The sequence below is a fragment of the Phascolarctos cinereus genome, unplaced genomic scaffold (genome assembly GCF_003287225.1).
Source record: "Phascolarctos cinereus isolate Bilbo 61053 unplaced genomic scaffold, phaCin_HiC Scaffold_2;HRSCAF=192, whole genome shotgun sequence".
Taxonomy (NCBI): domain Eukaryota; kingdom Metazoa; phylum Chordata; class Mammalia; order Diprotodontia; family Phascolarctidae; genus Phascolarctos; species Phascolarctos cinereus.
The window spans coordinates 64930-90667 of NW_027555625.1; the positions used below are offsets into that span (position 1 = coordinate 64930).

The 25738-nt window shown below is 45.7% G+C and overlaps 1 protein-coding gene across 1 annotated transcript; it reads left to right on the plus strand.

Moving 5' to 3' along the window:
- The first annotated feature begins 3743 nt into the window (after nucleotides 1-3743).
- On the plus strand, nucleotides 3744-23508 carry LOC110202055 (uncharacterized). The gene is given in 6 exon segments (XM_078149205.1): nucleotides 3744-3996; nucleotides 5607-5676; nucleotides 12405-12531; nucleotides 14731-14826; nucleotides 21160-22743; nucleotides 22746-23508. Coding segments are annotated over 5 exon segments (2454 nt in total). The 5' UTR covers nucleotides 3744-3996; nucleotides 5607-5643; the 3' UTR covers nucleotides 23360-23508.
- The last annotated feature ends 2230 nt before the right edge of the window (nucleotides 23509-25738 follow it).

Consider the following 25738-nt stretch of genomic DNA (forward strand, 5'->3'; position numbering starts at 1 on the left):
AACCTAGAGACCTAGTCATTGGATTATATCTACTAGTGAGAGTTTGAAATGAATGCACTGGAATGTAATAAGAAAAAATGTGTTGAACACAAATTAGCACCCAAACTGAGCTACCAGAATATGAATTGAAAATCTGGTAGTTTATCAAGGGAATATAATGGTCTCTCCCATTGTTCTGTATTATTAAAGTAACAACCCATGAATTAAAAATGAAGACTTCTCCTTGATACAGTAAACTTCTTGAGAAATGCAATGTTAGATTTTAACTTGTTTTACTTTTTATTTTCTTAATCAATGACCCTGAACTTTAAAGAGGGATGTGAGACCCACAATAATAAGATGTAACAATTTATTAGGTATCAAAACTCCCCTCCATTGGTGGGTTTGGGAAGTATTCTATCTTTTTAAAGCAATACAGCTTAATTTAATTACAAATGACATGATGTAATGATAGAGAGAATTTGTGCTTTTCATGAAAATACTTGTCTGTCTCTGATCTGGAATTCCACAAAGTAGAGAAACTTGACAAAGGTAAAAAAGAATAAACTTATGTTCGGGCCATATTAAAAGCCTCCTTGCCCCACTGCACAAGAAAATAAACAGTTGTGCTTTTTAGGCTGTGATGAATGTCTGACCATGAGGAAATGGGAATGAGACATGACAGATGCTGAGGCAGAGATTGGAAGAAAGGATGCCTCTCTCAGACTCCTGTGGAGGTTGATAGTATCAGAACTATCTGACATTCATTCGGACACCCCAAGTCAGGGGATCTTTACCTGACATCCAAGAACTTTTTTAGAAGTATTTGTATAACCGTATTTCCATGTAACTGGTTTCCCGGACAATGCTGTTTATTTTATGTATTTAAAAACATCATTCTGAGTCAGGGTCCTAAGGTTCCCCCAGACTGCCAAAGGAGTCCATGACACAAAAATAAGAACCCTTGCCCTAGATAATTGTTTGGCCACTGAGAAAATTAAAATTATTCTGTGTCATTTAACAATTGATTCAATTCTGTAATTGACTGTTCTGTATTGCTGCTCCATTTTGTGTAATTTCTCAGTACACATTTTCCCATCCCTGAGTCAGCTCTTCCTCTGAATTAGCTACAAGTTAACTTGTTATCATCCCCAAATGTATAGTGTTCACCCTGCAAAATTCTTAGTCCCCAACAAACCCTTCTAGGTGCCAGAAAGCCTGCTAACTCAGGTCTACTGACAAGACCTGCAAGATTCATACAATTAGGTAAGGTACCAGAACTGGAACCTAGGGTTCCTGATTTCAATCTTCTACTTCCAGCATTCTCTCTATCACACCACTAGAAGATAATGAGCTTACAACAGAGGCCTTGTAATGCCAACTCCCTCTGCTCATTTGCAATGGTCTCTGTTCTGTTTTTATTCTTACTCGTCCTATTTAATATGTGGTTCATTTTGAAAGAGGACTTTAACTGTCCTTTGGCAAGTAGGTGGAATATAAATTGAAAATAAATGATAACTAGTTATAAATGATTTGGATTTAACTAGAACCTGGAATAACCCATTGTCCTTTTACTCTTCCAATAACATAAATAGACTAAAGTTGCCTTTATATAGTACTCATGTTTAATTTAAAGTAGCATGAGGTTTTTTTTAACAAAACACATTTAAGATTCTTGAACCAGAAACCCTAGACAAACAATTATGAGATTCCAGTACTAAATAACTAAGGGACTCCAGAGAACAAAGACTAATGTACTTAATGAAGCATGACAACATTTTAGAGGACATGATACAAATTGAGATAAAGTACCATTTATATTTGGTCAAATATATTTTTGTCTAAAGGTAACTAGATCTCAAGTAAACAATAATTGTTAAATATCATGGAGCATTATGCCTTGTATTAAATAGTGTAATTACTTTCCAAGCCATGGGATTTCAGTGAGTGAGTCATTTTTTTCTAATGACTTCCTTTCTTGCAACTCGTATACAATTTGGTGATCACAGTTATTCATTTTCCCCATACAAAAGTATATGCCTTTGGTGTAAATGCCTCAATTTAAAATAGTGAAATTGCATATATTTGTGTTTACTTATATATGAATATATTGTATTTCCCTCCCCCCCTCCCCCCCCAGTAGAATGTCAGCTTCCTGAAGATAAAGGATTGTTTTATTACTGTCTTTCTATCTCTGGAGCCTATTACAGTACTTGGCACTAGGTAACTAGGGGTTGATAAACGATTCTTAATAAAAAAAAAAAAATAACAAAATGAAATAGTGAAATTGCAGTCATACAAAATAAATTGGCCAGAGTTTTGTACAAGTGTGCTTATAAAAGCCTTATCAACCAAAGCAAAAACAAACAAAGACCGGCAAGATGCTGATGGGTCCCACAGAACAACTGATGTTCCTTAATTGTCAGAGAGGGGTGGTCACTAGGCCCCCATGTGTTAGCCCCATTGTCCCCACCCCCACAATGCTGTCTACACTGTAACTGACTGTGTTATTCTTCCCACTTAGTAACTCTGTACTCCCCAACATACACACACACAGGGGAAGTGTGTCTACACCACCACTAGCCTCACTCTCTGGCCCAGGGGGCTCTTCCTTCCTAACCTCCCAAGCCCAGCGTGCACGGTGTCCTAGACCACGGGGGACCAGTCCCAGCCACCCCTCCTTCAGTGCCCCCAGCTCACTCTCATTCTCTAACGGTTCGCCTTTGTGTGGCTGGGCTCCGGGTGCTAAGAATACCAGACTGACCAGAAGGAGTACCTGGCCTCTAAACGTGTCCATGAGGGTGGGGGCCGAGCGTGGGCGCTGTCCTCTAGATCTGTCCAGCGCTTCCCTCCCCCCTCCTCCCTTGGAGCTGACCCACAGCCCTCAGGCTACCATCCTTAGCCTCCCTTGAAGACGCTCCCCAAGCGTCCAGGACCTCGACCTACCAACCAGGGGTCCCTCCCTCGGCCCATCGGCCAACAACCCAAGCGGACGCTGGCTGTTTCGAGGTGAACCCTGGGGGTGCCCATCCCTGCCAGCCCGCTCCCCTGGCTCCGAAGCACTGTCTTCCAGGGGGCTCAGGCGGCCTTCCTCGGTTCCCTGGCTTGGCGGCACCCTCTTCTCTCCGCGGCCAAGACTAGCCCAGCTAACCCGTGCCCTCCTCCCCAAGGTAGGCCTCCAAACATTTGTCATTTGCTCCTCCTCCCCTCCCACGTGCAACCCTGGTCCCTCGTGCTTGCGGCGGTCATCCGCCAAGCTGCCTGACCCTGTCGCCCCGGGAGCCGCACTGGCGCTCGGACCCTCCCCGGGCCCCTCTGTCCAACGTGGGTCCCCTCTCCCCTCCATTCAGCCGCCGAGATGCTCCAGGGGGTCCCTCCCTATAGTCTCCAGATCACATAACCCTAACGCTAAAGGCAGCGTTCAAAGCCCTTCACACCCCGCCTCTGCCCCGCACTGGGGGTCCGTTCTTTGAAGAGGACACTCCATCCCCTGCCTCCACTCCCTGACAGAGCCTCCCTCCCAGGCCTGCACGGCTGAGGGAACAACAGCGAGAGGAAGAGGGTTCCTAAATGCCCCCCAGGGAAGGAGGCAAGGGCAGAATCAGGAACCAATAAGAGCAGGCGCCCCGAGACCAGGCGAACGCGTACAACCCACCCAAGCCTACAAACTACGTTTCCCCAGAAAGCAGTGCGCACACGGCAGTCACACCCGCCCCTCCCTGGGCTACCATGGAAACCTCGATGGACGCCTCGGATGCTCTCACGTGACTTCCGCTTCCTCCTCTCAGTTTTCCGCCCGCCTGCGCATCTGGGCCGTCCTGGCTCTAGCGGCTCCCGGTAGGAGTCGTCTGGAGACCCCGCGACCCTGCGATCCTGCCCAATGCCCTTTGCGCCCGTCGCCCCCCTCCCCAATTAGCGGCGAAGGGTCTGCTCTTAGAACGCTTCGGCGAGGGGCGGAGAGGCTGCTTGTGATGCCCCCCCTACTGAGTACCTTTGTAGCCAATCAGCTGAGCCCACGTGAGTCCCCAGGCCCTGCCCCTGCTCTCCCCGGTTGGGGTCGTGTCCGCCCCCTTGGCTGGCCTCGGGGTGTTCGGACGCCCCTTCCCCCAAAGGGCCGGGAATCCTCCCCCACCCCCCCTTTGAAGTCTGATGCCCTTCCCCCACCAGCACGTGGTCTCCTCGGAGATCGAGAGACCCGTGCTCAGCTTCGCAGAGGGAGCTCTCCGGCGTGCAAGCTGCGGCAGTCCCGGGCCGGGACTCGGGATCCTGCCTGTAGTCCTTCAGTGCAGCAGTCGCTTTTGGGGGGCTGAGACCCTTCAGGAGGTGACGACTGGCTTCGTCGTGCTTCCTTCACCCCCTGGTTATAGTGGCTCAGGACATTTTTATTTCTTTTTTGACATGTAGGGTCCAGGCTCTTTTTTTTTTTTGTCTTGGGATGTTGTTTTAATGTCTTGCAGTATCACGGAGTCATCGATTTCTCTTTGGTCTGCCCTACCTTGCTTGGGTTAGGGTCACCACCTCCTCTTCTGAGGTTTGCATTCTGGTCATTTCTTAAATCTCATTTCTTCCAGGTGTTCCTGTAGGCCTGTCCGTGATGCTTGATGTCCGTGTAGCATTAACCCTCCCCTTCTTTGTGGGGAATCTCTAGATGGGCAGCGATTTTGGAGCCGGGCTGCTGTCCTCTTTGGTTCACTCCGCTTCCATTTTTCCTTCCTGAATTGTGACTTTGTTCCCGGCCAGGCTCCATCACTTGCTTTGCCTTTGGATGAGCTTTTAGCTCTACCTGGTCTCACACTGGATCACCTCCCTTCCTACACTGACCCCTCTGGATCTTTAAAATTTGCATTGTTGGATTTTCAGGGCCTCTTATGACTCTTAGGAACCTCAGATACCCAGGGTGTCCCAGTCTAAGGCTTCCCACCCCCCCCAACCCATGTTTATAACCACTGTGGACCTTCCTTGGGGCCATCCTCTGCCCTTCCTGCCTGCAGAATCAGAGCCTTCCAGGTGACACATGTCTTCAGGTGACTCTGGTCCCACTGGGAGACTACAGGCTTCTTCTCCTGCATGTCACCAGCTTGTCCCTCTTTCCCGTTCCCCTTGAGCTTATGGCTGACCTCATGGGCAGTTCTCGGGTGGAAGAAGTCACTTGTTGCTGTTTCTCATTGGATTTCCTGGGTCTTCTTCAGTCTGGTCTGAATTTGAAAGTTTGGCCAGAGAAGGTGTAAGGAAGCGGGGTCCTCTGCCTCTGTTCAGGTATCCTTGCCCAGAAGCCCTGTCCATCTCTTCCCTCCCCTCCCCATTCAGTTGAGTGATTGCAGAGAAGTTGCCCCCTTCTCTTTTCCATGCAGCTGTCCAGTCCTTCCCATTTTTTGTTCTCTTTCATTCCTCATTTGTTCCCTTATTCCCATCCCCCTGGGAATCAGCCCTCTAGTTCTGGTCCTAATCGCCTCACCTAGACTCTTGGAGTAGACTCCTAATTAATCTTCTGGCTCTGCTCTGTCCTGTCTGTTTTCTGTTTAGCTAACAGAATAAACTCTCTATGGCTCCTTGGGTTATTTTCAGCATCAGAGGTAAGATTAGCGCCTCTCATGGTTTCCTCTTCCTTCCCTCTTCTTCCTTCCCAGTTCTTCTTCAGGAGGAGTGACCTTTGGAAAAGAAGAAATGGTCCCTGTACTGACAGCAAGGGCCCAACAGGTAGGTGGAGTTCCTGTTTCTTATGGGAGGGAAGAGCAGCCCACTTTCAGACTGTAGTGCCTTTCATGATTGAAAGGGTCAAGGATTAAAACAAACCTGAGATTGGCCTTTGAAGAATACTATGTGCACAAACAAAGCCAATGCATCTAAAATTAAAATGAATACGAGAAACTGAGGGGGACTTTTTTTTTTACAGGAAATTTTTCCGATAAAAGTCTGATTTCTCAAATATATAGGGAATTGAGCCAAATTTGTTTTGTAAGAGCCATTCCCCAGTTGATAAATGATCAAAAGATACAAACAGGCAGTTTTCAGAAGAGATCACAGCTATCAGTAGCTACATGAAAAAATGCTCTAAATGATATCGATTAGAAAAAAACAATGACTCCAAAGTATCACCTCACACTTGTCAGAAGTGACAGATGCTGGAGGGGTTAATGATTGTGGAGTTGTGAATTGGTCCAACCAATTTGGCAAGCAGTTTGGAACTATGCCTCACTGCTAGGTCTGTGTCCCAAAGAAATCAAAAGAGAGAGAAAAGAACCTAGTTGTACAAAAATATTCGTAGCAGCTCTTTTTGTGGTTGCAAAGAATTGGAAATTGAGGGGATGCCCATCATTTGGGGCATGGCAGAATAAGTTGTAGTATATGATTGTGATGGCATACTGTTGTGCTATATAAGAAATGACAAGCAGGCTGGTTTCAGAAAAACCTGGGAAGACTTGTACAATCTGATGCAGAGTGAAGTGAGCAGAACCAGTGCGGTATACTGCCGTACACAGGAACAGCAGCATTGTAACGATGGTTGATTGTGAAAGACTGGACTCTTCTGATGGATACAGTGATCCACCACGATTCCAAGGAGTCAGTATGAAAATGTTCTCCGCCTCCAGGAAGAGAGAGAAGTGTTGGAATCTGAGGGCAGGTGGAAGCAGGCTCTTTCTCTGGAGATGCAACTAATACAGAAATCCGTTTTGCATGATTTCACATATGTGATAGGTATCCTGTTGCTTGCCTTTCTTTATTATCTGCAATAGAGTCTGAGGCTCAAAATTCTGAACGTAATGACTTATTTCTTTTCAAGGCAAGCAGTTGCCAACAAGTCAAGTCATCTGATTTCTCAGTACTCAGACAAAGGAGTGATTTACAGAGCTTACTTTTATAGTAGGAAAAAGGGAATCACAAGTTACAGGTGCCTTGAGAAATTTGTTTTGAATATAATTCAATTTGATGAGGTAAGTCACCTGATCTGTGGTTGGGCCCAGCACATCCAGGAACAGTATGGGTGTAACTCGTTCTTATTGCTGACATTTGGGGCATGGATATAACAGGGTGTTTTGGGCAGAGTGGGAGCGGGACACTCTCTAGATTCATTATTCTATTGGCCATCCATCGTCCTGTTCATTGGGGTGATTGCCCTAGCTGGAAAGTTACAGCTGAGGTATAGGTGGTCTGGAGTGTGGGAAAGTGAGGATGGGTCTGTGCCAACCTCAGCTCTGCAAAAGCAGGAGGTTACCCTGGCTGACAAAAAGAGGGACACAGCTCCTGACAGAAAATTCTCTTTATAGCTAGCTTAATAATACTGTGATTGCATATGTCTTCATCTAAAAGCTGTCTGAATTAGACCTTATAAACTAAAATAAATCATCAGGATAATCAATACTAACTTGATTAGGAATTATTTCTTTCACCTTCTCCATGGGTGGGAGAGGGAGAGAATTTGGAACTCCAACTAAATTTTTTTTTAAAAAAAGAATACTTATAAAGGTAGCTGTAGAAGCAAATAATTTGTTCAGGGTAAACTGGGCTTCCTAATTCTATGTTCCAGGTACTCATTTGCATGTGTCATATTGGAGAACTTTGGAGTTAATTGGGTAGCCCCGAAACAGAGAAGTGTTTTATGATGTTTGGGCCAACGTGCATTACCTGTTTAGGGCTTAATGTTGGAGATGAGGATTCAGGGGAGCACCTCCAGAGAAAAGGAGGAGGAACTCAGTCTCTCTGTGGAGTGTGTCCTGTTGCTTGGAGGCTCAAGTCTGGGAAGCGAAAGGAAAAGCAGAGAGGATCTACTTCTCTGAGGAGCCAGAGCAGCCTGGGAGAGATTTCTGTCAGTCTTAGGACAGTGATATGTCAGCCTGCTTATGCACCCACTGGGCTAAGCCCAATCTGGGAGTGCCAGAGTGCCAGCCCCACAGATTGACCAGTCCAGCTGAGATACCCAGGACCAGTGAGGGAGTGGTCCCTGGGGCCCCCATCACATTTCGGTTGAGGGATCCCCCTTTTCAGAGGATATTGACAAGTAGTTGTTTGTCAATTCCAAAAGATGTAATTGCCTTGACAGAGCTAAGCCCTGCATGAAGGGCTCTCCTCCCAAAAGGAGGGCCTCCTGCCTAGGGGTTGGGCTGTGTACATTCTTTGATCTGTGTGGCCCTAAAGAAAATCCTGTTCTTCTGTGACTGTTAATGCCAGGTAAACCATAGGAAAGGACCTGTTCTGGCTACACAGGAGAACTTCCTGCATGAGGGATTCCCTGGTGCTGGTGGGCTCCTGCAGAGGCCCCTGGTGATGTGCTGAGCCTCAGGATGAGTCCAGAAATGGGCTTCATAGCTAGAGGGGAGAAGACAGTAGAGTCTGGGGAGTGGGGTTGGGGGACAGCCCCTGAACAAGGCCCTTAGCAAGACTCTCAGAGACAGGCCTTGACTGTCGCTCCTAGAATTGAGGGGGAGGGAATGAGCTGGAGGGGAGTTGGAAGGTTATATGTGTTTCTGATTAGATTAAGCAAAGATCCCTCTATTTCCATATGTTTTTGTTGTTTTTTTTTAATTTTTAGGCATTTGGGGTTAAGTGACTTGCCCAGGGTCACACAGCTAGTAAGTGTCAAGTGTTTGGTCTGAGGCCAGATTTGAACTCAGGTCCTCCTGACTTCAGGGCCGGTGCCCTATCCACTGTGCCACCTAGCTGCTCCCTTCTATATGTTTTTTAAAATAATTTATTTTTTCCCAATTAATGTAAAAACAATTGATCTTTTTATTTAAGATAAATTTACTTATTATGGTTTAGTCATTGATAAATGCAAACATCCCAAAATACAAAGAAGAACCAGAAAAAGGATTTACGTGAAACTGAATTTTGGGGGGGAAGTTTGTATTGAATTTCACACTGTACCGGGTTTACTTCTTTTTGCTTTCAAAGACACATCTTTTCACAAACTATGTGGTCACACACCTTGTTCTGAGTTGTGGGTTACCCAGGGCATCAGTAGAAAGACTCCTGGTTCAGTGGTGACCCACATAGCTTAAGGGGTGTCGGGAAAGACCCTTAGGACCCCCACAGATGGGGGGGCAGAATGAGGGATGGGGGATGGGCAGCCTGAGAGCCTAACATGAAGAAGAGCTGGAGGAGCCTCCTTCCCATGTCTTGGTTGGATTCTCTGGGTGGGGGTGGACGGGAGAAGGCCAGGAGGGGAAGGCCTTGAGGGAAGGGGATCAGTGCCCAAACCAGTGAGGTCCCAGGCCCAGCAGCACGCAGGTGTCCAGTGGAGGGGACCAGGGAGGGAAAGGGCCTGGGGCTCGTGTCATGGGGGGAGCTTCGAAGGAGTGTGCTTTTCTTGGTGAGGCCATGATAACTGTTACCCAATATTTATAGGGTCCGATGGGTTCTCTTTGGGCTTGGTGTTGGGAACAGCTCCCCAGCACTGGAGCCATCCAGAAGGCTGTGGGCCCTATTAGGTAGTGAGTTCCCCAGCCCTGGTGGGTTTCCCCTGGAGCCCAGCTGACACCTCCTTAGGGGAGCTGTAGAGTGTGCAGTCCTAGGACCCAGATCTCCCCCTGGAAGAGACCTCCGAGGCCATCTATCCATCTCCCTCATTTTACAGGTGAGGAAATGGGTCCAGAGAGGTCAGGAGTTACCCAAGGTCACACTAGCTGGAAATCTCGATTGCCAGACTTGAACTCGGGCCCTGTTCCTTTGATTAAACCCTCTTGCCACTGCACCGAGCTCTCTCCTGTTGTCTCTGGTGCCTCTTCCAAGCTCTGAGGCTCTGAATTCTTAGTAGAACAAGCTCCGGGCTTCTTCCTGCCTCCTGGTCCTCTGTTCCAAGCTGAGAGGAGGAGACCAGGTATAAATAAAGGCTGAATATTTGTATCTTCTGTTTGCTTGTGTTGTGTCAGCCGGGTTAGGTGAGAGGTCCGGAGAGCCCCCAGAAAAGGGAGACAAGTGTCCCCTTTAGGGTGTTGGGGGTGGGCCTGCTGAGTGTGACATTCTCAGGCCACCCAGCAGGGGTCCTCGAGGGACCTCGAAGCTCTGTCTTGGCTCCTGCACTTACTAGCTGTGTGGTCATGGACCACATCTGAGCCTTTCTCCTTCTTCAGTCCAGCAGTGTCTGCCCTGCTTGGTTGCTAGGCAGAAGGTGAACGATAAAGACAGCTGAATGGTTTTCAGTAGAAGAGCACTGGCCCTGGATTCTGGAAGACCTGAGTTCTAATGTGACCTCAGACACTTGACACGTACTAGCTGTGTGGTCCTGGACAAGCTTCACCCCATTGCCTCAAAAAAAAAAAAAGAAAAGAAAAGAAAAAAAAATAGCACCACGCTTCCAGGATTGTGATAAGGATCAAGTTAGACACCACAGGTAAAGCTAGAAGCTTGCAAATGAGTGGTAGGTGTTGTCATTATTATTGTGTGAAAGAGCTTTGGGTATCACAAGAGTGTTAATATGGCTCGTGATTAGGAACAATGGCTTAATTTCTGAGAGTTTTTCCAGCATCTGACCAAACTGTGTGTTTTGAAGTTCCCACTTTAGGGTAAAAGGAGATTTGCCCTGTGGGAGTTGCTGTAGAAAACCCATTTTAATGAGCTTGTTTGGTGCGAATTGTGCAATTAAGAAGAATGGGAAGGCATCACCTTGGTTACTTAGTAGAAATATTTGGAATTAGCTGGAGAGTCATTGCCACGTTTCTGAGTACCCCAGTGGATCTATTTATCATTGATATGAGGGCACAGGGAGTTATTCCCTTCACTGATAGATTGCAGCCCATCCCTGCTCGCATCTCCCATAAGTTTGTCCCACAAGGTCCACCCATTGTGCTGGAAGTCTTCCTCAAGCCCGTCACAGATGTGCCCAGACAGCGTATAACTTCTTCCCTCTCGCCGTGTGACTAGCCTCTTTGGTTTCTAGCACACATTTGTCTGATGACACCATCCACCTCTGCTCATACCCATCCCATGCCCTTCCATCTCACCTTCAGTCCTGGATGTCACTTGGCCCTCCCCGCTCCCCCACAAGAATATCACTATTTAAAAAGATGGGCAGGTGTTGAATTGAGAGCTCGGGTCTGGCTGCAGGACAGCGATGTCGATGGGCCAGACCTATGGGTTGTTTGACCTGTGTGGACGGGAAGGCTTTTCCATGGCCTAAGCCTCAGTGTCATCTGCAAACCAGTGTCAGGGACCTCACCCTGCAGGGAATCCCTCCTCTTCGGAGCGTGCCAGCTGATGATGAGTGACTTTGTGCCTCATTGTGAGATAGGATTTGGTGAAAGCCATTGTAGGAAGTGTCAGAATGAAGGGCAGAGCTTGACCTTTGGCACAAAAAGCAAGATGGAGCAGTGGAGAGAGCAGGAATGTGGGAGTGCAAAGAACTGGATGTGAGCCTTCGCACAGGTACTGCTTGCTTGACAGTGAGCCTTTCCTAAATTCAGTTTTCCTGTCTGTCTAATGGTGATATTAAATACCTGTAAGGCAAGGTCAGGGTTAGCAAAATGTGAAGTGCGATGTGGGGATCACAGGACTGACTCCAGGGGCTAGAAAAGACCTTAAGCATGTCTAGTTTAACCAGCTCTTTTCTTAAAATTAGTATTAAGCACCTACTCTGTGGCGGACACTAGGCTAAGCACTTTTTTTAAACCATTCATTCTTAAAATTTTGAGCTTCAAATTCTCTCCTTCCCTCCCCACCTCCTTGAGAAGTCAAGCAGTGTAATACCCATTATACATGTGAAGTCATGCAAGATGTTTCCATGTTAGCCATGTTGCAAAAACAAAAAAGAAAAAAGGCAAGACAAAGTTTAAAAACCTCTGCTTCCATCTGCACTCAGTGCGTCAGTTCTCTCTCTGGAGCTGGAGAACATTTTTCATCAAGAGGCCTTTGCAGTTGTCTTGGATCATTGTCTTGGCCACGGTAGCTAAGTCATTCACCATCAATCATTGTTACAATGTAGCTGTTACTATGTGCAGTGTTCTTCTGGTTCTGCTCACTTCACTTTGCATCAGTTCATATAAGGCTTCCCAGTTTTTCTGAGAGTGTCTTGCTCATCATTTCTTATAGCACGATAGTACTCCATCCCAGTCTTATGCCATGATCTGTTTAGCCATTCCCCAGTTGATGAGCATCCCCTCAGTCCCCCTCGTTTTTTAGATGAGGAAACTGGAGCATCCATTTGTCCAAAGTCAAGATTTGTTCAAATAAGTAGATTTGAATCCAGGTCTTGTGACCTCTGATCCAGCCTGCTTCTTCCCTCTCATGTTGTTTCCCTCACTAGGATAATTCTTTAACTATATGATTCAGAGGCTGTTACAAACCAAAGCACTGGTAGATGTTTGGATGGATCTTTGTGAGGCCAGAACCCCAAAAGCTACACCCCCTCTCCCCAGTGTCTGGGCCCTTTACTCCCAGGTCCACCTGAGGGCCAGTCCCTGGACAAGCACAAACAAAGGCCTTTGGTGTTTCAGGAGCCAGTGACCTTCCAGGATGTGGCCGTGGTCTTCACAAGGGATCAGTGGGCTCACCTGGACCCTTCCCAGAAGGAGCTGTACCGAGATGTGATGCTGGAGAACTACCGGAACCTTCTGTGCCTGGGTCAGCACAGCTTCCCTCTGAGACTCAGGCTCTGCCTCCCCCTCCCAGCCCCAGAGGGGTCCTTGGGTCCTTCCTTGGGAAAAGGCTTAGAGGGGACTGTTTGGGCTTCAGAGAGTGGGGAGTCCTCATCCTCTTGGATGTGTGCCGGGCCCTGTGCTGGGTGCTGGAGCACAGAGACAAAAGCAACAGTCCCTGCCCCCCAGGAGCTTACATCCTGTTGGGGTCAGAAGATGGGGAGAAACACATGAACACAGTTAAGTCAACACCAGTAGTTTCTGAGGGGCTGGTAAGGGCACTAGCACCTTTGAGGGGATCGTGTTGGCCCTTGCGTAGGATGAGGATTGAACTGAGGATCCTGCCACTTGGGACACTTGGAGCCAGACCAGGAAGGGGTTTTGTATTTCATGCCAGGTCTCCTTGAGCAGGGAAGTGCAGTAGGAATGTCACTTGGAGAGCCGTGTGGAGGGAGAGAGATCAGTGTGAAGCTGTGGCAGCCACAGTGCAAGTGGCCATGAGGTAGAATCAGAAAGACTTGGCAAGAATCAGCCAGATAAGAAGAGGGAAGGACACCTATGAGGAAGAGAGTCTGAGGAGAGGGGAAGGTTTTGGGGGAAAGATAGTGTGTTCCATTCAGGACATGTTGAGTTTGAGAGGCTGACAGGACAGCCGTTGGGGAATAGCCAGGCGTAATGTGGTGGTGTAGGGGAGGAGATCAGTCAAGAGGAAAGGTGTCAGTCATGGAAGGAGCAGGGTCATGGACACGCCCAGAAAGAGAGGGGATTCAGGGGGAATTAGGGTCCATGTTGGATGAGAGCAGAGAAAGGCCATCCGAGCGAATTCATGTGAGAGTGGCTCCAGTCTCAGGTCAGATTGCAAAGGGCTGACTGAAAAGGAGCACATATCGATAGCATATGACAGTGGGAGGTAATAGGGGGGTCAAGTGGAGGGACATCTGGGCGTGATTGGGGTACACTTGGGCTTCCTCTTCCCAGGGAACAATTCAGCAAGTCTTGATGAGAGACCTACTGTGTGCAAAGGAGAAGGGGAGCCCCTGACAGTGGGTCAGACAACATGTAAGTCAATACATGTGTGCAAGATACAGGATCCATGCAGAGTAGGCGGAAAGTCCGAATTGTGCTCAGTGAGAGGGTTAAGGCAAGGAAGCCAGGTTGATGGAACCATGGAGGATGTAGACAGGAGCATGGTGCAGGAAGAGAGAGGAGGGCAGAAGCGAGGGGCCAGGCCAAGAAGAGCTGCCACTGACAGAGGAGGGCATGTGCTCAGACCTGGGCCTTAGGGAAACAGCTTGGTGGAGGATGGATTGGCCAGGAGGCTGTTGCAATAGCCCTGTGAGAGAAGATGAGGTGGGGGAAAGGAGCGTTGTGAGAGGCTTGAGAGAAGGGGGGCAGCCATTATGGCAGTGTGCTGGGGGGGCCCAGGTGAGATTACTTAACACGAACTTGTACTAGACAGAAGCCAAGCTGGGTGACTTTCTTCAGCTTTGTTCCCCAGCCCATGAATAGGAGGCAGATGGTCAGTTGGTCAGAACAGTCATGCCATCCACCCACTCCAAGGTTGGGGTCTGACAAGGCGTGATGGATGATAAGATAAGGGGGTGAGAGTTTCCCAGATCAGGGACCAAGGGACCGAAGGAATGTCCTGGGAAAGAGCTGAGGGGTGGAGTGAAGGGGGGGATAAGGGGCAGAAGGGAGAGGGAGAGATGGGTTGCTAAAAGGGGAATTTCAGAGTTCATGGCCACGGAGCGGAGCATTTGTGAGGGAGAATAACGTCAATGGTGTGGAGCCGCCAAGTTTGGGTCCTGGAGGGAACCTCTGAATGAAGTGGGAGGGCAGGCGTGGAGGTGGAGACCAGGCTTGGGACTCAGGAGAAGAGGACCACGGGGGTTTAGATTGGGAGATGGATTTGGGCAGCCCGCCCCTGAGAGGAGGAGAAGGACTGGAAGGGATCCAAGACTTGAGATCCCGGCCCTCAGACTCCTACCTGAGTCTTGGAGCCATCTCCTTGTGCAGTCCTGGGCCAAGTGCAGGGACTTCCTGGCTTTCTCTTGATGCTCCTTGAATCTGTGTTTTATCCTTGGCTCTTTTTCATCCTTTCTGGGGTGATTCTTGGGGATCTGAGCGTGGTTGGAACCTTCCACGGCTCCTTCTTTATCCTAAGACTCCCATTCCCTTTAAACAGGACTGGCCGTGTCCAAGCCAGAGGTGATCCGCCAGCTGGAGCACGGGGAGGCACCTTGGAGGCCAGAGGGGAGAGTCCCAGCAAGCGGCTGTCCCGGTGAGCAAGTGACTGACCCCCAGGCAGGGAGTCCTTGTATATCTGCTGATCAGTCATACCGACCCACACGTGTGGAGAAAGCCCAGGTTGTCTGAATGGAGGCCCATTCAGAAGTCAGTGTGGCCCATTCAGAAGTCATCCATCCAGTGTGACAGACAGAGGAATGGATGGATGGACGGACATTCATTTTTCAGGGTCTCCTTTCCCCTGCAGCGTTGGCTTCCTTCCTGGCACAGTCCCCTCAGCCCACCTTTCTCTGTTGTTTCTGCCGGACTTCATCATATTTGGTGTTTGCGTGTCCAAATGTGGTCTGCCATTCTCCCAGGTCAGAGGACAGGTTTTGCTTCTGCAGATAATTCTGCTGCCAGCTCTTGTGCCCAGCAGTGAGTTTGCCTTGGCAGTAGCTTGTTGTCCTTCCTAAAGTGGATTGTTTCTACAACTGTCCCATGTATCCTTGTCCCGCCAGCAGCATGCTGGTCCCTCTGGCTTTGGCTCTCTCCACCCACCTTTTACTGTCTTGCCAGTTTGATGAGTGGGAGGTGAAAAGCTCTTTGTTTTCATTGTATTTCTAGTAGTAGAGATTTGGAACATTTTTTTTCTCTTAAGAAGAGTTTGTTTTTAACCTTTGACCACTTACCTCAAATGACTCAGTCTAAAATGAATACCCTGTAGATTTTGAATATTGGATTTCTTTCAGAGTTACTTGATGCAAAGATTTTTTTTTTCCAGTCCATAGGTTTTCTTAGTCTGGCTACATTTTTATTCAGGCCACCATTTTTAAATTTAGATTTCATATTCTCAAAATGGTCTGACTTTCATAATTTCTGATCTGTGTCTAATTAGTTGTAAAAGATAGGACTTTCTATTTTTTAAAAAAAGGATGAGAACTTTTATGTCTGCATTGCTGTATTCCTCTATAAGTTGTTGTGCTGTGTGTTGTAAGCTGTTGATCAGAGCCTGTTTTCTGCCAGGATGCTTTCTCATTTTCCCTGCTGGTTAAAAGCTGCTGCCCCAGTAGTTTGCAGTCTCAGGTTTATTTAACAACTCGTCCACTATGTTGTCATCATAATCATCATCCAGTTGTTTCAGTCGTGTCCGACTCTTCATGACCCCATTCTGGGGTTTTCTTACCAGGGATAGATACTGGAGCGGTTTGTCATTTCCTTCTCCAGTTCATTTTACAGGTGAGGAAACTGAGGCAAACAGGGTGAAGTGACTTGCCCAGGATCACACAGCTAGTGAGTGTCTGAGGGTGGATTTGAACTCAGGTCTTCATGACTCCAGGCCCAACACTCTATTCACTGTGGCATCTTGCGTGGGTTCTAATGTGTTTCACTGATTTATGTTTTCTTTTCACCAATACCAGTCACTTTTGATAATTACCTTCTTTAACCCCTGACTCACTGGTGGATGAATCAGAATGCTCCTGCATCTCTTGCAACACTTCCACAATCTGTTCTCTCTCTCCTCTATCCCCTTCCCTTTGCTCCCTTCTCTCTCCCACTTTCTCTCTCTCTCTCCCACCATCACTCAGCACCTTCCCCTTTTGAGCCAAACCTTTCACCCAATCCAGATTTTGGTTCCCACTATCTACTCTTCCTCCCGATCCTGCCCCTAAGACATTCTCCCCTCTTTCTCAATGACTTTTGTGCCTCCTCTGCCTACTCCTGCCCTCCTTCCAAGAATAACAGTGCACATGTTGGTCCAATCTTCTGATTTCTCACTCAGCTCCTCCATTATCCCTAGGATTGGTCACACTCTTGATCTCACCCTCTCACAAGTCTTACACTTGCTCGTTCAAGGACTTGGAAGGTTGTTCCTAATCATGTCTCCTTCCATCTCTCCCTGTGCCTTACTGCTGCTGTGCCTATTCTCCATCTCCACTGTTGACATCTGCCCCCTCGACCATCCAAGGCCATTGGCCAAGGTCTGACTCCCTTCCCCTTCCTTCTTGATCCTGATCCTAGAACCCAGTTCAACACTTTCCTCTTCTCTCGAATCCGTTTTCCACTTGTCCAGCCACTGGTGGCACCTGGTCCTTCCACAGTCCTGGATGTCTCCCTCCACCTAAGTCCTTTGTTCCTATTCATGTATTCCTGAATGGGATTTGAGGAAGGCGTGCGACCATCATGATTGGGCCCACTGCAGACTTTGCTACCTAGACTTCCCCAGCTCCTCTTCACATTTCCCATTTATTCTGTCTACAGCTCACTTTGTCTAGACTAGGTTGCTCCCTCCTTCACCTCCCCCACCACCTCCAGTCTTCAGGCCCTCCTTATCTGCTAGTCACTGCCCCATCCTTAGCAAATACTCCCTCGATCTTACCATCCCCTCCAGTTGTCCTCCCGTATCTCTCTTCTCCTTCTCATCTCAACATGGCAAAGGTATTGCCACTTCTCTCACTCTCTTCTAAACCTTCCAGTATCTGGCTTCCAACCTCCCCATTCAACAGACACTCTTCTCTCCAGAGTCCCCAGGTGACTGGCCTTTCCTCGGTTCTTCTTGTTCTTGACCTCTCAGCAGCTTTTGACACTGGACCACTCTCTCTTCCTGGAGTTCTTTCTTCCCAGCCTCGTATGCCAGATCTTCATCCACAGTATTAACTGTAGGTGTCCCTCCAGCCTCTGTCCAGGCCCTCTTCTCATTTCTCTCCTCTCTCCCATTGGTCACCTCCTTAGCAGCCATGGCCCAATAACCATCTCTCTCCAGGAGACTCTCAGATCTCAGATTCGTATATTACTCTCTTAGCCACGGTGGAACCATATTTGTGGGTGCCTGTTGACCCTTTGTCGATGGGAGGATGGCTTTGGATTATATACATTTGGGTCAACTCTCTGCCTAGGGAGATATCAAAACTTTATACAAGCTATTTTTCTGTGGCTTAAAAGTGCTGATTGATTGATATAAAATAACTTGAGTTGTGGATTGCTAGGCTCCCTGAATCTCTACCTTTCTCATTAATTACTCAAAATGCCATATCTATCTATTATTAAGAATTTTATCTTTTTTATTTTTCATGAGGTGTCCCTTTGGCCATTGGATTAGTATATAGCATTGAATCTGTAGGTGAATTCAGGTAACGTGATCCTTTTTGATGAAGATCTTGCCAGTCGTTTTGACCTTCCTTTATTTCTGTAAATATTGCTGTAATTGTTCATAATTAATACTTTTATATAAACCCTGAATGAGAAATGGGGAGCCAAGGCCAAGTAGCTCGGTACCATGGAGTCCAGGTAGCATAACCTGTTCTTGTGGGAGCCTAGCCGGCCCTTTGTGATCACCACTGCCTTTTCTAGACATCGATTAACTATAAGGGGCAGCTACGTGGCACAGTGGATAGAGCACTGGCCCTGGATTCAGGAGGACCTGAGTTCAAATCCGACCTCAGACACAATAACACTTACTAGCTGTGTGACCCTGGGCAAGTCACTTAACCCCATTGCCTAGCCAAAAAAAAAAAAAGAAAAGGCAACAAAAAAAAGACGACATTGACTGACTATTCCCTTAATGATACGTTTTAAAGATTTTGTTCCAGAAAATGGAGTCAAGGTCTTTGGTCTGTTGTTTACAGCCAGTGTTCCCATTTTTTTCCTTGAAAATCCTGAAATCTGCCATCTCTGCCATACAGCTACAGTCTTTCTGATCTCTCAGACATCTTTGGCACAGTATTTATATATGCCACATCTGGGGGATTTTTTTGTTCTTTTTAGTACCTAGGCCTGGTGACACAGACTCCTCAGATGTTCCCTTTCTCTGTCCTTCATCTTGACTATATCAGCTTCTTGTCTCTGAGCTGTTTTCCTTCTTCCAGAGACAATCAAACTCACTACTCCAGGTTTGGGTGAGCATAAACCACTAGATGAATCACTCCCTGTTTGACAAGAGCTGCAGGCAAAACTAAAGAGCAGTTTCCCTGGGAGTGAGCACAGGCGAGCATTTTACACCAAATACACCACTGAGTGCCAGTGAAGACTCTACTTAAATATTAAAGGTCCTATCAGGAGGAGAATGGAAGGAGATGCATCCTGGGTCCAAGAAGAATTCACAGCTCACCAAGGAATGGAGGTGATCCAAAAGGATAAAATGGACAATTTCAATTCTATAAAATTCAAAAGCTTTTTCAGAAAAACGAAATAACCAGAGTAAGACAAGAAACCCTTATTGGGGGAAACTCTCTATTTCAGACCTAAACTGTGTAGGAATTTGACCCCAGTATAGAAGACTAGAGCCATTCTCCAGTAGATGGGTGGTCTCAGGGTGCAAACGCCAGCCACAGCAACAATTCCCTGAAGTTAGAGGGACAGAGGTGACTCTAAAACAGAAAAGAGACCGTTTCAGTGATGGCAGGAAGTTTTCAGACTTTTTCACACACAGAGATTAGGACAAGCAGGTGCAAAAGCTTCACTTTAATCTAAACATGAGGGTATTGGACTCAGCTGTATGACCAAGAGGCATTTTTCAGTGATGAACGATCACAGGAAATGAACAAACACTTCTTTATTTTTTTTCAAACACATTTTGACAAAGGAAATGAAAACTACCAATGACACAAAATACATTCTGTATTATGTACTAAATAATAATGATAATGACGATGATGGTAAGTAGCATTTATATATATGTATGCTTTACAGATATCTCATTTTACCCTTGCAACAACCACAGGAAGCAAGACTGAGGTTAAGTGACATGCCCAGGATCACCGCACTAGGAAGTATCTGAGGATGGGTTTGAACTCGGGTCTTCCTAACTCCAGACCAATGTTAGGTGCACGATGGTGACCTTTAGCTGCCAGAGTAAAAGAAGCGGTGACATAAATACCTCAGAGGTGGCTGCTGCTTGCCCACTCTTCTCAAAGAGGACTGTGACCATCAAGCAAACATCTTGCAAGTAATTGGATATAAATGAGGCTGAGCTGTGCAGAATCATTGGATTCACCAGAGTACAGGGGCAAGACGTAAGTCAAGACAACTGGCAACAGCCGGGATGCAGTGGGAGACCTTGACCTTTTTTAGCTAAGGTCTTTCCCAGGACTCAGTTTGTCTGAGGCAGCACTCATTTGGTGATTAAAGACTAGGTTAGAATTGAGATGAAAGATGGCCTAGTTTGCCTTCCCAAAACAATCTGGGAGGGAAAGACCCTCAGAGGTGTCACCTGACACTCATTAGATTGGCATGATGGCAGGATCATATCCAAAATCCTCTTTTTTAGTTGGTGAAGCTCTTCCCAACCTACTCCCTAAACACACTTTTTCAGTCTTCTTACTCCTTTCTACTTTGCCTTCCCCTACACACACACACTCCAATCCAGTGACAATGATCTCCTTACTGTTCCACAAACAAGACCCTCCACCTGTTGGCTTCTGGCATTTTCTCTGGCTGTCTCCTATACTTGGAGTCCTCTCCATCTTCGTCTCCACATGCTGGCTTCCTTCAAGTTCCTAAGATTTTACCTCCTACAGGAAACATTTTCCCAATCCCTCTTAATTCTAGTGTCTTCCCTCTCTTAACAATATCTTGTTTATCCTGAATGTGCCTTGTTTCTTGGGCCCTCCATTATTAAATTGTGGGCTTCTTAAGGGCAGAAACTATCTTATGCCTTTCTTTGCATCCCCAGTGCTTAGCACAATGCCTGGTATATAATAAATGCTTTAAAATGCATATTGACTGACCTCAATCTTTGTCTTACATCTTGACATTTAGAACCAGGTTAAATTTTAAGCCTTGTCTATAAGACATGTAGGTACCTAGGCACTTTGTGCCTTTCTCTGTCACATACAGAATCCCCTAGTGCACAGACACACAGAAAAGGACATGAGTTACTCAGACTCATTGTTCTTGTTGCCATTTTCCCAAACATAAGGAAGATTTGGAATCAGTATCAGAAACAGCGACAGTCCAACCAGCCCTCCACTTAATGAAAGAATCCTCTCAAAGTACTCCCAAACTGATCACCACCCAGCATCTACTTAAATGTCCCCTCCATTGTGTGGAAGCAGCTTGGTGTGGCCAGAAGACCAGAGGGATAGAAATGACAGGTGAGGCCCTGTTGTGTTTCAGATATTAGTTGGTTAGCCTTGAACAAATCATGAAAATTGTTCTGAGCTTCCGTTTTCTCTTATAAACTATAATCACTGTCCTTCCTCCCTCTCAAGGTGGTGGTGAGGGTCAATGGGAAATCTTCGCTTAGACTACATGGAACTGTACCGACAAGGCTGACTTGTTCTCCCTTTTAAAATTGAACAATAATTGTTTCTGGAAGAGGCACAGATCGAGGAGTAAGTGTAAGCAAGTGGATACTAGGGATATTTCCATTTTCTTTCTTTTTTTTCAGATTCGGATACTAGGCCTGAAAACAAAAAGTCAACTCCAAAACTAGACATTTCTGTGAAGCAGTTGTTCCAGAACAGACTCACAAAGGATGGTCTCTGTGTCTCTAGCTTGAGAGAAGCCTGGGACTGTGATGCCAGACTAGAAAGGCAGCAGAGCATGGAGAATAGAAATTCTCAGCAAGTAAATGTCACCCAAAGGAAAACCTTCAGTAAAATGATGGATTGTGCCGATAATGAATATGTCCAAAGTATCAGTTTGGAACCAAAGCTTTTTGTAGAAAAGGATCTTCTCAAATACAATCCAGGCAGAGAGAGCTTCATTTTATCTTCAGAACCAAGGAAAGGTCACAAAATTTGCTCTAGGGAGGTAGTTTCTACATCTAAATCAGACTTTATTGCATATCATAGACTTTATTCTGGAGAGAAACCTAGTGAGCCTAATGAATGTGGGAAACCTGTCTTTCTAAGCCCAACCATCAGTTCCCATCAGCAAATTATTATTGGAGAGAAAACTCATAAATATAATCAATCTGGGAAGGCTTCCTCCAAAACCATAGAATTAAATGAAATTCAGCAAGTTCACAAAGGAGAGACACCTTCTAAATATAGTGAACATGGGAAACCTTTCAACCACAACTCATCCCTTCCTTCCCATCAAAAAATTCACCCTGCGAAGAAATCTTATGAATTTTTGAAGTCCTTCCTCCAAGGTTCACAGCTTCCTCATCACCAGAAAATTCATACTGGAGAAAAGCATTTTGAATGTAATGAATGTGGGAAGACTTTCAGCCAGAGAGGATACCTTCCTGGACATCAGAGGATTCATACTGGAGAAAAGCCTTATGACTGTAAGGAATGTGGGAAGGCCTTCCGCTTAAGAGAACACCTTACTCGACATCAGAGGATTCATACTGGAGAGAAACCTCACAAATGTAGTGAATGTAGGAAGGCCTTCCACCTCAGCACGGATCTTACTCGACATCAGATGATTCACACTGGAGAGAAACCTCATAAATGTAGTGAATGTGGGAAGGCTTTTAGCCAGAGAGGACATCTTACCGTACATCAGACAATTCATACTGGGGAAAAACCTTATGAATGTAATGACTGTGGAAAGGTATTTCGCCTCAGAGGTCTTCTCACTAAACATCAGACAATCCATACTGGAGAAAAACCTTATGAATGTAAGGAATGTGGGAAGGCCTTCCATCTGAGAGAACAGCTTACTCGACATCAGGGTATTCATACTGGAGAGAAGCCTTATGAGTGTAAGGAATGTGGGAAGGCCTTCTACCTGAGCACAGAGCTTACTAGACATCAGAGGATTCATACTGGAGAGAAACCTTATGAATGTAAGGAATGTGGGAAGTCCTTCCACTTGAATACAGACCTAATTGGACATCAGAGGATTCATACTGGAGAGAAGCCTTATGAATGTAAGGAATGTGGGAAGGCCTTCCATCTGAGAGCACACCTTTCTCGACATCAAAGAATCCATACTGGAGAGAGGCCTTATGAGTGCAATGAATGTGGGAAGTCCTTCCACCTGAGCTCAGATCTTACTCGACATCAGAGGATTCATACTGGAGAAAACCTTATAAATGTAAGGAATGTGGGAAGGCCTTCCTACTGAGTACAGATCTTACTCGACATCAGAGGATCCATACTGGAGAGAAGCCTTATGAATGTAATGAATGTGGGAAAGCCTTCCACCAGAGAGAATACCTTACTCGACACCAGAGGATCCACACTGGGGAGAAACCTTATGAATGTAATGAATGTGGGAAGGCCTTCTGCCTGAGAGAACAGTTTACTCGACACCAAAGGATTCATACTGGAGAGAAACCTTATGAATGCAAAGAATGTGAAAAGTCCTTTCGCCTAAGAGAACTCCTTACTCTACATCAAAGGATTCATACTGGAGAGAAACCTCATAAATGTAATGAATGTGGAAAGGCATTTAGCCAGAGAGGGCATCTTACCGTACATCAGACAATTCATACTGGGGAAAAACCTTACGAATGTAATGACTGTGGAAAGGTATTTCGCCTCAGAGGACTTCTTACTAAACATCAGATAATTCATACTGGAGAAAAACCTTATGAATGTAATGAATGTGGGAAGGCCTTTAGCCTCAAAGGACACTTAATTCGACATCAGAATAATAAAAGGCATCCCTTCCTTGTGAACTGCCCTACCTAGGACTCTTGGGGCTTGTGTAAAGACAACTGTATTATGGAGATAAGAAATAAAGCAACTAAGTAGCTGGAGCATCTTCAACTTCTGTAGATTTGTCAGATTAGCATAATAAAAGGGATAATTCTTATAATAAAAGGATAATTCTTATAAAATTTATTTACATAATGTAACATCAAAATACCAGAGGGTTTCCCCCCCATAGAAATAGATGCAGTTATAAAAAGCAATTATATAGTGAAACAAACAAACCAGAATTATACTAAAACACCAAAATTTTAAAATGCTGATTGATTGCTCAAGTATTTTGAAAGGGTCTGTGTGCTAAGCATTCTCTGTGTTGAAGATACAAAGAAAATAGTTGAAGCTATCTTTGCCCTCGAGAATTTGACCATCTGTTGGGAAAGATGACATGTATATACGTAATAGCTAGCATTTATGTAGCATCTATTGTGTGCCAAGTACTGCGCTAAGCACTTTGCAATTATTTCATTTGAACTCAAATGATTTAACTCATTTTACAGTTGGGGAAACTGAGGCAAAAAGGTGACTTAGCCAAGATCACACACTAGTAAGTATCTGAGGCTAGATTTGAATGCAGGTCTTCTTGACTCCAGGCCCAGTGATCTATCAGCTATGCCATGTCACTGCCAATATATTTTATGTCTCTGGATAAATACCTCCTAGTAAATACAAATAGTTACAAGGTAATTAGGGAGGGAGACTATGAGTAGGGGAAAGATCAGGAATCCTTGGTTATTGCCCCATTCTTTATCCTTGTATTGTTTAGAACCAAGTTAAATTTTAAGCCTTGTCTCATAAGACATGTAGGTACCTAGGCACTTTGTGCCTTTCTCTGTCACATACAGAATCCCCTAGTGCACAGACACACAGAAAAGGACATGAGTTACTCAGACTCATTGTTCTTGTTGCCATTTTCCCAAACATAAGGAAGATTTGGAATCAGTATCAGAAACAGCGACAGTCCAGCCAGCCCTCCACTTAATGAAAGAATCCTCTCAAAGTACTCCCAAACTGATCACCACCCAGCATCTACTTAAATGTCCCCTCCATTGTGTGGAAGCAGCTTGGTGTGGCCAGAAGACCAGAGGGATAGAAATGACAGGTGAGGCCCTGTTGTGTTTCAGATATTAGTTGGTTAGCCTTGAACAAATCATGAAAATTGTTCTGAGCTTCCGTTTTCTCTTATAAACTATAATCACTGTCCTTCCTCCCTCTCAAGGTGGTGGTGAGGGTCAATGGGAAATCTTCGCTTAGACTACATGGAACTGTACCGACAAGGCTGACTTGTTCTCCCTTTTAAAATCGAACAATAATTGTTTCTGGAAGAGGCACAGATCGAGGAGTAAGTGTAAGCAAGTGGATACTAGGGATATTTCCATTTTCTTTCTTTTTTTTCAGATTCGGATACTAGGCCTGAAAACAAAAAGTCAACTCCAAAACTAGACATTTCTGTGAAGCAGTTGTTCCAGGACAGACTCACAAAGGATGGTCTCTGTGTCTCTAGCTTGAGAGAAGCCTGGGACTGTGATGCCAGACTAGAAAGGCAGCAGAGCATGGAGAATAGAAATTCTCAGCAAGTAAATGTCACCCAAAGGAAAACCTTCAGTAAAATAATGGATTGTGCCGATAATGAATATGTCCAAAGTATCAGTTTGGAACCAAAGCTTTTTGTAGAAAAGGATCTTCTCAAATGCAATCCAGGCAGAGAGAGCTTCATTTTATCTTCAGAACCAAGGAAAGGTCACAAAATTTGCTCTAGGGAGGTAGTTTCTACATCTAATCAGACTTTATTGCATATCATAGACTTTATTCTGGAGAGAAACCTAGTGAGCCTAATGAATGTGGGAAACCTGTCTTCCTAAGCCCAATGGAGAGAAAACTCGTAAATGTAATCAGTCTGGGAAGGCTTCCTCCAAAACCATAGAATTAAATGAAAATCAACAAGTTCACACTAGAACCTTTCAACCACAATTCATTCCTTATAATAGAATTCAACCTGAGAGGAAACCTTATCAGTGTAATGAACATAGGAAGGCTTTACATCAGAGTTTACAGCTTTTTCTTCACTAGAAAATTCATAATGGAGAGACACTTTATGAATGTAATGGGTTTGGGGTGGCCTTCAACCAGAGTGTAATCAGTATTGGAAGGCCTGCCTGTGTAAAGACGACATTCAACACAAAGCAATTCAAAAGTGGAGAAAATAAATGTAAAGAATGTGGGAAGGCATTCTCTATGAGCATATTCTTACTCAGTGTCAGAAAATTCGTACTGGTAACAAACCTCATAAATACAATTAATTTGGGAAGGTTAGAGTTAGCTTATAAAGGTGCAAAGGCCTTTGGTCTGTGAGATCTTATT